This window comes from Solanum stenotomum, chromosome 7 (genome assembly GCF_019186545.1).
Source record: "Solanum stenotomum isolate F172 chromosome 7, ASM1918654v1, whole genome shotgun sequence".
Classification (NCBI taxonomy): domain Eukaryota; kingdom Viridiplantae; phylum Streptophyta; class Magnoliopsida; order Solanales; family Solanaceae; genus Solanum; species Solanum stenotomum.
In genome coordinates, this window is record NC_064288.1 from 53,451,666 (window position 1) to 53,465,609 (window position 13,944).

Genomic DNA, 13,944 nt, shown 5'->3' on the forward strand with positions numbered 1-13,944 from the left:
CTTTAAAAGCATGTATAATGGTTAAGGTGACATGTTACTCGATGGAAATTGCTGAATTCTGTTTAGTTGCGTCTATATCTCCATCTCTGTTGTGGTTAATTCTGTGTTTTGTTGCGTCTATATCTCCATCTGTGTTATGGAACTCTGGCTGAAATTCAAAATATCACATTATTTGAATCAAACATATACATATAAATTTATATAATAACAGTAATTACTTTAAATGCATGATTAATTTTGAGTTTCTGGGTTTCTGCAACACATTATTTCTAGTTTGTTCTTGATAATAACAGTAACTACTTTAAATGCATGATTAATTTTGAGTTTCAGGGTTTCTGCAACACTTAATATTTCTAGTTTGTGCTTGATAATAACAACAGTAACTACTTTAAACACATGATTAATTTTGAGCTTTAGGGTTTCTGCTAACACTTGTTACTTCTAGTTTGTGCTTGATAATAACAGTAATTACTTTAAATGTGTCTGTAACAATAATTACTTTAAACGCATGATTAATTTTAAGTTTTTAAGGTTTCTACAACATTTATTATTTTAAACTACATGTTAGCAAAGGCATTTAGAATGATCTTTAGTTTGTTATCTACAGATGGCATACCTGTGTGAGAACTGCAAGGAGACCAACTTACTATATATCATCATCATACTTCATAATATATATATATATATATATTCATCATACTATATAAGTGGTGGTTCCCTTGGACTACCAAGGGTATTCCCGTCATTTCCTTCCTTAAAAGAGCTCCTACCAATACTACCAAACCTATCAAAAATGGCCACGTACGGCTAATTAATATTTCTTTCTTTTAGCACTTTTTTTTTGCTCTCAAATGCTACCAAACCAATCAAAAATGGCCATATAAGTGGTGGTTCCCTTGGACTACCAAGGGTATTCCCGTCATTTCATACTATATAAGTGGTGGTTCCCTTGGACTACCAAGGGTATTCCCGTCATTTCCTTCCTTAAAAGAGCTCCTACCAATACTACCAAACCTATCAAAAATGGCCACGTACGGCTAATTAATATTTCTTTCTTTTAGCACTTTTTTTTTGCTCTCAAATGCTACCAAACCAATCAAAAATGGCCATATAAGTGGTGGTTCCCTTGGACTACCAAGGGTATTCCCGTCATTTCATACTATATAAGTGGTGGTTCCCTTGGACTACCAAGGGTATTCCCGTCATTTCCTTCCTTAAAAGAGCTCCTACCAATACTACCAAACCTATCAAAAATGGCCACGTAGGGCTAATTAATATTTCTTTCTTTTAGCACTTTTTTTTTGCTCTCAAATGCTACCAAACCAATCAAAAATGGCCACGTAGAGCTAATTAATATTTCTTTCTTTTAGCACTTTTTTTTTGCTCTCAAATACTACCAAACCAATCAAAAATGGCCACGTAGGGCTAATTAATATTGCCCGTGCCTTGCACGGGCACCCTTATCTAGTGTATATAGAAGAGAGACGGAAAAAATTGGTTGACTCTCAAAAATTCATATGTATCACATAAAAAATTTTAGACAGAAAGAATAACTTAATAAATTAGGTCATTTTTAAAAAAAAATCAAAGGAGTATATATTTTAAGTGCAGCAATATTTAAGACCCGTTTATTCGTATATATTTTCATCTCACCTTCACTCAACGGTAAAAGAGAAAAAACCAATTTAATTTTGATTGGACCAGAAATGTCTCTTTCAAAAAAAACTGAAGTTTAAAAGTCCTATCTAATTTCTTATTTATTCCCGAAAAAATCTTACCTTCAGTAAATCACATTATTGGATTCTCTGCAATCTTTACATTTTATTGATTATATATTGACCAATATCAGCATATAAAAACCTGGATGTCTTCAATTATACTTTTGTTTATTTTTTATGGTATTATTTTACTTGAAAAAGAATAAATTGAAATTCAGAGTTTAAAATACTCTCTTAGTTTATTTTTACTTATCATTTAGAAGCCGTCTGGATCTATTTAAAAAATATAATTTTTAAGTCAAAAAAAAAAAAAAATCAAACTTTAATGATGTTTAAGTCATAAAATAAAAAGTAGAAGAAAATCTATTTTTGGTTTTTGATTTATTTTATGTAATTTTAAACTTATTTTAAGTCTAACAATGTCTAACTTTTTTTAAGTCATTTTTTTTATATTTGTCAAACATATGAGTCAATTCAAACACTCTCTCTTAATTCTAGATTTTATTTTTACTTGTCATTTTTAGCATATCAAGAAAAAATAATTATATTTTTTCATATTTTATCCTCAACATTAATTACTTTTTTTTTTAATTCTAAAACGATTTTCTAGATTTCTTATTGTTGAATCGCCACTCCTCAACTCTTCTCTATTTCTTTTGTCATTTTTCTTTTATATATCTTTCATTGTTTGTATTAAAAAAAAAACATATGTTAAAATATATACAAAATCTTTGGTTTTAGGGTTTTTAATGCAAATACAACAGGGTATGGTAATAATATTTTTAAATAAAATCTAACTATTCTTCGGCCTTTGTTTATCACTTGATTAGCGGTCTTTCCATTTTAATTCATATAATTTTATGTAGTTTCAAAAAGAAAAGAAAAAAAGATGTTGAGTGCTTACTTGATCTGGATCAAATCGGCTATTTCATTAAAGATAAATGAACATTTTAAAATTAAAAAGTATTTCACCTAATACTTCTTTATAGATGTTATTTCTAGTGTTTGTTTTGTTCATCCATTTAAATTGGGAGTATTTCAAAACCATAACTTTTGTTGTCGCCATTTATGTTACTCTTCCTCGATTTTACTTTATATGATGTGGTTTAACTTAATACAAATACACAAGTACCTAATAGGAATGTAGTATTTAGAATCCTTAATATCGACAAATTTTAATACTCAAACTTCTTGTTTTCCTTTTTCACATTTTCCTCAAAGATATTCACTTCAATAATATGCTTTTAAGGAAAAAAAAAACATAATTTGAAGTATTTACCTTTCAGTATTAAGTTATTTTACTCAGACTCTTTAAAAATATCAAAGGGTGTGTGTTTGGAATTGAATCCTTCAAAAGTAATACATTTTTTGGAGGATCCAACACAATGTGTCAACATTTTTTAAAAGTTCCGACAAATAGGTATTAAGAATATCCTCCACACTAAGTAATAAATATTGATTGTTACGTTAGAAAAGCACCAAACCTAACATTGGAACTAGAATTTAGGGCCGACAACAACACAGTGGCGGCTCTACAGGTTTGAAAAAAAAGTACCGCGGCCTCAAAATTTGAGGGGCCTCATTTTTTAAAAATATAATAGGTTATAGATATTTTTTAAAAAAAATATCGCGTATAATTTGTAGAAAATATAATTTTTTCATAAAAGAGCAAAGAAGTAATAGAAGTTTGATAAATTATGAGTACTATGTCTCAAGAAAGATTAAATAATTGGCTATAATAAACTTCATAAAAAATATATATTCGAATTTAAGGCCTCCATTCGGATTTTGCTTTAGGCCACCGATTTATTAGAGCCGCCCCTGCAACAACATATAAACATTAGAGACGTATGTAATACGTATTATTCTACCATATATATACGTATTATGATAAAATGCTCTTTGAGGACATTACTTATAAATTGAAATTGTGATGTATTTTTATTGGGTTTTTAAAAGTAAATAATAGATTAATTAGTAGATTTCATCTCACAAATAATATTTTACATCATATTCATAAATAAATAAGTTTTAGAAAGAACATTGAAAATATGAAATTTGAAAAATATTAAATTTTTGTACAGTATATAAAGATGTTAGTTGGTTTGCCCGGAAGCTTAAGTGGAAGACGTAGATCTATTGCATATAAGTGTGCACGATTATTTTAATATTTTATCAATCATAATTTTAAAAATTTAATATTACTTTCCGAGATAGGGCAACACAAATTAGTATCACTCTCTTTCTATTGCGATATTCTCTCTTTTCGATATAAATTCTCAATTTATTGCTATTATTTCTATTTTTGTGAACACCGTGCGTATATGATTATATGAACATCTTCTTATCGGCTAAACTAAAAGTTGAATCGTGAAGGATCAAAAATCAATTAACTAAAAATCGATAATAGATATCTTATTGATTTGATTATCGATTTAGCTTATTCACAAATCAAAAACCAGTAATTGATCCATGTTGCTCAAGTTCTCCAATAAATGTTATCGAACTCGTGTTGGATCCTTCAAATGGTGCATCCGCGTTGTCTAAGTTGATTTCACTTTGACCTCTCCTGGAATTACTTCCTAGTTGGCCGAACAACAGTCATAAGTTTGCTGCAGAATTTAACCAACTTAGAGGTACTGTTGTTTGACAACGCGGACGCACCATTTGAGTTACCTAAGAATTTTCCTTAAAGATATTCACTTCAATAATATGCTTTAAGGAAAGAAAAAACATAATTCGAAATATTTATCTTTCAGTATTAAGTTATTTTGCTCAGACTTTTTAAAAATATCAAAGGATGTGTGTTTGGAATTGAATCCTTTAAAAATAATACATTTTTTGGAGGATCCAACACAATGCGTCAATATTTTTAAGAGTTCCGACAAATAGAAATTAAGAATATCTTCCACACACTAAGTAATAAATATTGGTTGTTACGTTAGAAAAGCACCAAACCTAACATTGGAACTGGAATTTAGGGCCGACAACATATAAACATTAGAGAGACGTATATAATACGTATTATTCTACCATATATCTACGGCTTCAAACTTACCATTTGCCTAACTTGTACACTCCAATTGACCAATTTCTTAGGTTTCTGCTTTCAATTAGGTATAAATTAAACTGGTATGCAGACTAAAGTATCTCAAGATTATAGTCCTGAATATTTGATTGGCGGTATAATTTATACGGCTAAACAAACATGGTATAAATGCGATAACAAATTTAATTTTGGATGTACCACATTATTGTGCGTAGCAATACCAAACGAGATTACAAATTATCAAGCTTAAACTGCCCTGAAAATTATATATTGTTGGGGAATAAGAGTACATATTTATCTTTTTAATGATTGACAAAGTGTTTTGATGATTAACAAAATAAAGAGAATGAAAAGCAAACAAATATTCACAGCACATTCAGCCTCAACTTTTCTGTCAATCATGCTATGTTGCTAGTTGTTGCTCTCATCTTCTTTTTTTCTAATATATAGTTTTTTTTCTAGAAATTCTTTAATATAAAAGCGTGTAGCAATACCAAACGAGATCACAAATTATCAAGCTTAAACTGTCTTGAAAATTATATATTGTTGAGGTATAAGAGTACATATTTATCGTTTTAATGATTGATAAAGAGTTTTAATGATTAACAAAAATAAACTTAGAGAATGAAAAGCAAATAAATATTCACACCACATTCAACCTCAACTTCTTGTCAATCATGCTATGTTGCTAGTTGTTGTTCCTCATCTTTTTTTTAATATATAGTTTTTTCTAGAAATTCTTTAATAAAGAATATATATAGTTGAAACTAAGAGAGACTTTATAATTAAAACTTATATATGTCCTTTGCACGTAATTAATAATACAAAATAAAATTATCAACTCATCCAACATAGATAAATTGTCATTTTCCATTTGCAAAATGGGAAATTTAAAACAAACATTAAAATTTTTTAAAAAATCAAGAACTTAGTTTAATAGTTGTTTTGATTTTTATCATCATTAGTCTCCAAATTATCATCATCATTAATATTAGGTTCATCACACATGGGAGATGTGTAGTAGAAAGGGCTAAGCACATATTTGAGCAAGTCCCGGTACACCACCGTCGGACGGTGGAGCTTTACACCGGATTTTCCTCCGGCAAAGTCGGTGGCAATATTGCAAACAGGGTCAGGTGAAGAAACCAATCTCACAAAGCAATTTTGTGGCTTAATTGTTTTGCCATGACAAGTTTGGTTAACAATTAAGTCAAAAATTCCAGCTTCATCCGTGAGGTCACTTCCGTAATACATCACTCTTCTTCTCTCATCCAGACACGTCAGAGATACTATGCTACCTGCATAAGATTCGATGCAAGTTACAAAATGAATGTGATCTTATATGTTAAGTGTGACAAGACGGGTCAAAATGGGTCGAATTTATAAATAAGTTATTGTATGTCGTTGCTCAAGCATTAAGGGGTTGGTTGTTCGGCCAAAAATATTTATAACCTCTCGCCGATATACATAATATATACATATATTATACATTTGTCGATAATTTTTTGAGTGAACAACTATTTATATTAAATTTTCAAATTTTAATAAAATAAGTAAAAATAAGTTAACCAATGGGTCATAATACAATTCACACAACTCTAATGTTATGCACTTCAATTCATCCCCATAGCATAAATTGATATTTTCAATCCGCCCAGGGCCAGCTCTATGCTTTGGGAAATAAGGCTTTTGCCTTAGGCCTCAAATTTTGGGGGCCCAAATTTTTATTAAGAATAAATTAGTAAAAATTAGGCAAATGACATAGTATAAGAAAGAAATTACTTCCTTTCCCTACTCTTTCATTAATTATCAAAAATCCCTTTTTTTAGTGTTTTTCGGATACATAATATAGCAGTGTGGATACTTAATATAGCGCGGATACTTTAATTAATAACGGGCGGATACTTAAATTATTAAGTTGTTAGCAGCACGGATACTTAATTAACGGGCGGATGCATAATATAGCAGCGCGGATACTTTAATTAATAACAGGTGGATACTTAAATTATTAAGTTGTTAGCAGCACGGATACTTAATTAACGGGCGGATGCATAATATAGCAACGCGGATACTTTAATTAATAATGGGCGGATACTTAAACTAATAAAGTATCCGGTTAAGTTGAATTGGGGGAAAATAAGGGATTTTTGTATTTTAGTAAAAGAGTAGGGAAATATTGAGAATAGGTAAAGAAGTGTTGTGTATTTAAGTAATTTTTCCAATAAATTATGTGTTAAAATTTTTATAGAAAAAATTAATTATTTATTATAAAAAGTATATTTTAAAAAATATATTATTTTATTCACTTTTGCATTTTTTGTACTTTGTTAAAAATAACAATCAATAGTGAAGAGTGTTGAACGAAGTGAATTACAAATTCTTTTTTATTTCTTTTTAAACTTTAGTTTCAAGCATTACTACAAGCATATTAAAATGGGGTATACCAAGTCATCAATTTTTTGAGTCAAATTTTATGGTTCTAACTCTTATCTTTATTTAATATTTGTCAACTTATTACTTATAGAATTATGTTAACAATTCATATAATAATTGCCTCACTGAAAGGATGTTTTTTAATGTAGAATTGATAAAATCTTACCTAAAACTAATAACTGAAAAAACAATTTAAATACTAATAATTTTCATCTAAATAGTGTAAGAAATTTTATTTTTTTTGAATAAATACATATCTGAAGTTTGTTTATAATTTAGGCCTCAAACTAAAATTTTGCTTTAGGTCCCCAATATCGTTGAGCCGCCCCTTATTTATCCGCCCCATATAGATAATGTTTAATTTTATATTTTGCGTCCGCCCCACATAGATAGTGTTAAGAAAATCACGTAGACGATAGAGTTAAATATACATTTATGATTTATGTACCTATTCTTTGAATTAATTCAAAATTCGTAACGTCTAAATTCAGAATCTGTCACGATAAATTACATACCTTTGATGGCTTTGGCACCATCAACCCATTCATTCCATCCTTGAGTACAATCTTGGCAAAGAACTTTGCCAGCAATATGCATAACATCCATTCCATCTGAGGCTTCAATAAAATTAGAAAACACCAAAATCAATGAGGCTATGAAAACAATCTTCATTTTCATAATTCTCACTTAATTTCTCTAAAGAATATTTGTTCAAAGATAACATGTATGTTTATGAATTTATAAATATATATATAGTGGTATTTACTTAATTTTTAAAAGAATTTTTTAATAAGAGTTATATATGTCATGGAAGGTCACTACTTATGACGTGCAAACCATAATTTTGCATTACACCTAAACGCTTCTTTCTATGTGAATGGCGTATTAATTTAATATTCTGGTATTTCAATTTATGTGATATTATTTTTTTATTAGTAAATTTTAAAAAAATAGTTATAATATATTTTTATATTTGAAAATAATTTAATATTTTTAATAAATGTTTTTAAGTCATACAAATATTATGTCACGTAATCATAGGGGAGCTAGCTAGAGTGTAGGTTACGAGTTCGATTGAATGGAATAGGTTTGAAAAGTTTAAACTTTGCATTCGTCTTAAAAAGTTCATTATTGATGTGTTTAACTTATTAATTTAGAACTTAATAACTTAAAATGATGAAAATCTCGATTGAACCCATAATCTTCACTCATGACTACTCCGCCTATGATCATTACTTCGCTTGTTAATTAACTCGTTTAAGAGACAAGTTTTAAGAGAAGTTTTTAATTTTAAAACTTTTTGTATCATGCTTAATTATATTACATAAATTGAAATAAAGGAAACATCTAACAACATATATTATTACTGTTTCTAGAGGTATATTAAAAGAATGACTCTTAGATATTTGGTAATTTTTTTATTCCACAGATAATTTTAATTAATTTGATTATAAATTGGATTATCAAAAAAATAAAATTAAAAACTAAACTCACACAAAAGAATAAACCATGAGTGACTCTCACGATCTAAGTCAACCGTCCATTATTCTAGTTTATTGGATTCTAAATTTTAGACTAAATAGTTTTAACTAAAACTTCGAGGGAAGCAAAAATTTTAATTATGGATTTGGATGAACTCAATAATCTGTATTTGTCTTAAAAAATAAAATGTTCATTTAATATGTATATTATTAATTTAGGATATGAGATCTGATAAAGAGAAAAATTCCGATTGCATAAATTTAAATTTTTTGTCTACGCTTCTACTTAGAATGTTCATATCTTATAAGTGAACATTACTTTCTCCATCTAATTTTATGTATCATACTTTTGTTTTTTGTTTATTTCAAGAAGAATGATATACTTTTTATTAAAAAATAATTTACTATGTTTATATTAAAAAATTAAATTTGTTTCAAAATACTAAATGTTTTAGATTTCAAGAAGTCATTTGTTACTTTCCTTCTCTTTTTTTTCAAATTTATCATTGTTGATCGCCGATGGTTAATTAAGTGAGACGTTAAAGAAAAAAAAATGATAATTTACTTAAATACCCTTATAATAAACATGATTTATCTCAAGAAAAAAGGAATGAAGTTTTAAAATTAGGCAAAGTACTGTGGGACAACAAACAAAAGCAAAAAGGAAATATGTCACAATATATTAATTAAATACAATTCATAAGGTGCAACGTGAAGTCATAATAATTTGATAATCTTTCCTTGATTTATTATCAATATTTTTTTTGATCGTTCACAATCGATATCTATTTCAGATGTCGAATAATATGAATTCGCGCTAAGAAATTTTACTTTAAAGATAAAATGTTTTCTATCAAAACCGATTTCATATTCAGAATTCAAATTAGAGACCTCTTGTTAAGATGATTTGATAGAAATTTATTATTTATATTATGAGTTGAAGAAACTCTTTTTCACCTTGATTTATGATAATTATTATGCAAAATTGTGGGACAAGAAAGCACTTTTTTCAACCATTGGAATGTACTTCACATGAAGAAATTAGAAAGTGGACCATGGTTTTCAAAAAGTGTATATGATTAATAGAATAAAGTCTGTTTTTGGAAACAGTTAATTAATTATCAGTTAACAAAAAAAGAAAAAGGTCCAAATAAAAAGAAGAAGAAGAAGAAGAAGAAATAACTCAATTAGTATTAATGTTAAAGGATTTAGTCGATTTCAAGAATTTCTTTATGGGTTTTTTTTACTAATTAAAAATCTTTCTTAATAAGGCAGGCATTCTCGATTCATCAAGAAAATTCAATGAATTTTTCAATCACTATTAGTTACTATATTGCAACAAATCTTCTTTTTCTGCAACATTGCTTTTATGATCATAGGAGCATGGACCGAGATGGTTCAAACAGAAATTACATTAAAAATTGCTTTCACATGATAGAACTTTCTCAAAAAATATCAAATTTTATGACCTTGATATTGAATCGTGAATCGAGCGTAAATTCAATTTTTTTAAAAATATAATCATGTGAATTAGTGAGATCAATACTTTGCCAACTCATAAAATCAAACTAACTAACTTAAAAAATGCCAGCAAATTTCAAGCACTTTAATTTTTTATTCATGGAAAAGTTGGTAGGGGAACATGATAGTTGAAACTCTAACAAGAAGTTAAAATAAAGTAAAACAAATTGAAGAAATAAACTTTTATTAACAATATAATCTCGTATGTTACAAATATTGCTATTTTTTCATATTATTTTCTTTTCTTTTTTTTTCTACAAAGGTAAATAAAAACACAATATTAAAGACCGCAAGGGTAAAGTTGAATCTTGCTAAATTGAAGAACATATTCAAATTCATAGACAGTGCAACTATTCACGAAAAATTCCAAATTCTTCGTGTCTCGAATTATAATATCTTCTTGAAAATCATCAATGAATCGCTTGAAAAAAGAAGAAGACAAATATTTTCTTTGAACCTCGTATTTCAACTTCTCTTTGCCCACGTACACAATAAAAATTGTGTTCTTGCATTTCTTTTGTAATTTCATGGCACTTATATGTTTTTTCTTGTTCTTATTCATGAACATCTCTTGAAACTTTTTGCATAAACCAAAAATTTCCATTGAATCTTTTTTAACGATGAGAAGAAAAATATTTTCTAAGTATTTTTTTCTAAAACTTTAGAGGGCATGTATATATAATGAGTTAAAAATTCTAATCCTAATAAAATTAGGATCAGTTAATTAGACCGTCTACGTACTTTCCAAATTCTTTTTGGTAATTTTTCTAATTACTTTTTTTTAAAATGTGGTTAACAAGTTAATCCCATTTTTTTTGTCTAATTGTTATTATGGAAACAAGTATCCTAAAAAATAAAATAAACTATCCTTTTCGATTTGATATTTTTTATTAAAATTAGTTGGGTTTAAAAAATACTTTTCGATTTGGGTGACTTTTTTTAGTCAAATAGAAAAGATAAGTAACTCGGGAAATTTTCTCACTTATTTTCACAACAAACTCGGGAAATTTTTGAAAGAATGTTGAACAATTATTACTTCAAATTTCTTATTTTGTTTTTCTTTATTGTTGAAATGACTGATATGCACCTTGATTTTTAGATTTTTGTTCTTCCTTTTCCTTTTGTACTTGTCTCCTTGGATCATTTCGATTGCAACGATTCTCCGTACACACGTATTTACGTGTTATAACTTTCATTTACTATGACCTAGCATGATAAAATGCTCTTTGAGGACATTACTTATAAATCGAAATTGTAATGTGTTTTTAATGGGTTTTTAAAAGTAAATAATAGATTAATTAGTAGATTTCATCTCACAAATAGTATTTTACATCATATTCATAAATAAATAAGTTTTAGAAAAACATTGAATATATGAAATGTGAAAAATATTAAAATCTTGTACATTATATAAAGATGTGAGCTGGTTTGCCCAAAACTAAAAGATCTTTTGCATATAAGTGTGCATGATTTTAACATTTTAGTATGACTTTCGCGATATGCAACAGAAACTAGCATCACTCTCTTTTTATTTCGATATTTTTTTTTCTCGATATAAACTAGTATTATCTTTTATTTTACAATTTTAAATTTGATTATGATAAAGACAATAAATGTTGTTTTCTCAATTTATTGCATGAGTCTTTAGAAGAAATTTGAACAATTATGTCTTAAACAAAATTGATCAATGTAGAAATTTGTGTTGGACCTTTATTCTTGTTGTTATTTCTATTTTTGTGAACAACATGCATATATGATCATATGAACATTTTCTTATCGGTTAAACTAAAAATTGAATCGTTAAGGATCAAAACCCGATTAACCAAAAATCGATAATAAATATCTTATTGGTTTAATTATCGGTTTAACTTTTTCATAAATCAAAAACTGGTAATTGATCCATGTTGCTCAAGTTATCCAATAAATATTGTCGAACTCGTGTTAAATCCTCTAAAAGTGATACGAAACACACTAAGCGATATAATCTTTCATTAAATAGAATAAAATAAATTGAAGAAATAAACTTTTATTAACAATATAATCTCGTATGTTACAAATATTGCTATTTTTTCTTACGCATATTTCTAATTTTTTGCTTTTTCTTTTTCCCCATAAAAAGGGGGGGAAAATAAAAACACACTACCAACAAGTAGGGTAAAGTTGAATCTTGCTTAATTGAAGAACATATTCAAATTCATAGACAGTGAAACTATTTACGAAAAATTTAGAATTTTTCATGTCTCGAATTATAATATCTTCTTGAAAATCATCAACAAATTGCTTGAAAAAAAAAGAGCACAAATATTTCTTTGGAACCTCGTATTTCAACTTCTTTTCGCCCACGTACACAATAAAATTTTTGTTCTTGCATCTCTTTTGTAATTTCTTGGCACTTACAATATTCTTCTTATTTTTATTCATGAACATCTGTTGAAACCTTTTGCATAAACCAAAAATTTCCATTGTAATTTTTATAATGATTAGAAGAAAAATAGTTTTTTGAGTATTTTTCTAAAACTTTAGAGAGAGCGTATATATTATAATGAGTTATTAAAATTCTAATCCTAATAGAAGTAGGATTAATTAAGTTTCCAAATTGTGTTTTTTGGGGTGGTCTAATTTTTCTAATTACTTTTTTTAAAGCGTGGCGTGGGTAACAAGTTAAATTATCCCCTCGGAATTTAATTAAGATTTTCGGACATTTAATTACCATATAAAAGGATTTTACTATTTTTTGGCCAAAAAGATCAAGTGGCATATCATTAAAAAAAGAAACTTTCCTATTTGCTTGGCTCTTTGAGTGAAATAGTAAAAATAAAGTAACTTTTTTTTATATCCCTTAAGAAAAAAATAGAAAAGAAAAACTAAGTTTATTCACTTATTTTCAATAATTTGATGATCATTTAAACAATAAATTCGTGAAATTTTTGGAAGAATTTTGAACATAAGCTGCTTCAAATTCCTTATTTTGTATTATTTTTTTTTTTGGAAAAGATCTCTATGAATTTAACTTTTGATTTTTTGTCCTTTCTTCTACACTCATCTTCTCGGCTCACTTTGAAGGCAAAGAATTTTCCTTAGACGCACGTCTCAGCAATACAAAATGAATATTTTGTGTGATATAAGATGTTACAATGACCTAGCATGATAAAGTGCTCTCTAACAACATTATAAAAATGAAATTGTAATCTGTTTCTAATGATTATTTAAAAGTAGATTATTTAAATGTAAAAGTAAAGTAATAATTTAATTAGTGTTATACCCATTCATAAACAAAATAGATTATATAATTTATGTATGATTAATTGAACATTAAGCTGGTTTGCCCGAGAGGTTAAGGGGGAAGACTTAAGATCTTCTGCACATAAGTGCGCATGGGTTCGAACCCCATAGCCAGCAAATTTTTATCACTTTTTTTTTTAGGTGATTTTATATTTGAGCTCGAACCTGAGATCTCTAGTTAAGAATGAAAAGTTAAGGTACTTACTACTCCACCAGATTACCAGAACCTTAATTTGTTAATTTATTTGTCATATTTAGACTTCTCTGCTATAGAAATGACAAGACACAAAGATATATAATACATAGCTAGCAAATTAAATTTATCACTTTTTTTTATACGTTTAGTTAGTTTTTATTTTATTTGTATTGAGGTTCACAAATGTGACTTTATATTTGAACTGTCTCTAGTTAAGGATGAAAAATTAAGGTATTTACTACTCCACCAGAACCTTAGTTTGTT

The 13,944-nt window shown here is 27.6% G+C and overlaps 1 protein-coding gene and 1 non-coding gene across 2 annotated transcripts; one reads left to right on the forward strand and one right to left on the reverse strand.

Annotated features, from left to right (window-relative positions):
* Positions 1–5,589: 5,589 nt before the first annotated feature.
* On the reverse strand, positions 5,590–7,923 carry LOC125871331 (pistil-specific extensin-like protein). Its single transcript, XM_049551918.1, has 2 exons — positions 7,716–7,923; positions 5,590–6,065 (listed from the first exon to the last, which is right to left on the reverse strand). The coding sequence occupies exons 1-2, from the start codon at positions 7,876–7,878 to the stop codon at positions 5,701–5,703; spliced, it is 528 nt and encodes a 175-aa protein (XP_049407875.1). The 5' UTR covers positions 7,879–7,923; the 3' UTR covers positions 5,590–5,700.
* Positions 7,924–13,518: 5,595 nt separating this feature from the next.
* On the forward strand, positions 13,519–13,601 carry TRNAL-UAA (transfer RNA leucine (anticodon UAA)). Its single transcript has one exon. It is a non-coding gene; the product is annotated as a tRNA-Leu (tRNA).
* The last annotated feature ends 343 nt before the right edge of the window (positions 13,602–13,944 follow it).

Excerpts from the sequence above, each read along its gene's own strand:
- LOC125871331 (XM_049551918.1), bottom strand. The coding sequence starts at position 7,878 with ATGAAAATGAAGATTGTTTTCATAGCCTCATTGATTTTGGTGTTTTCT. Across the intron at positions 6,066-7,715 it reads TGGTGCCAAAGCCATCAAAG|GTAGCATAGTATCTCTGACG; the intron begins GTATGTAATTTA and ends AATCTTATGCAG.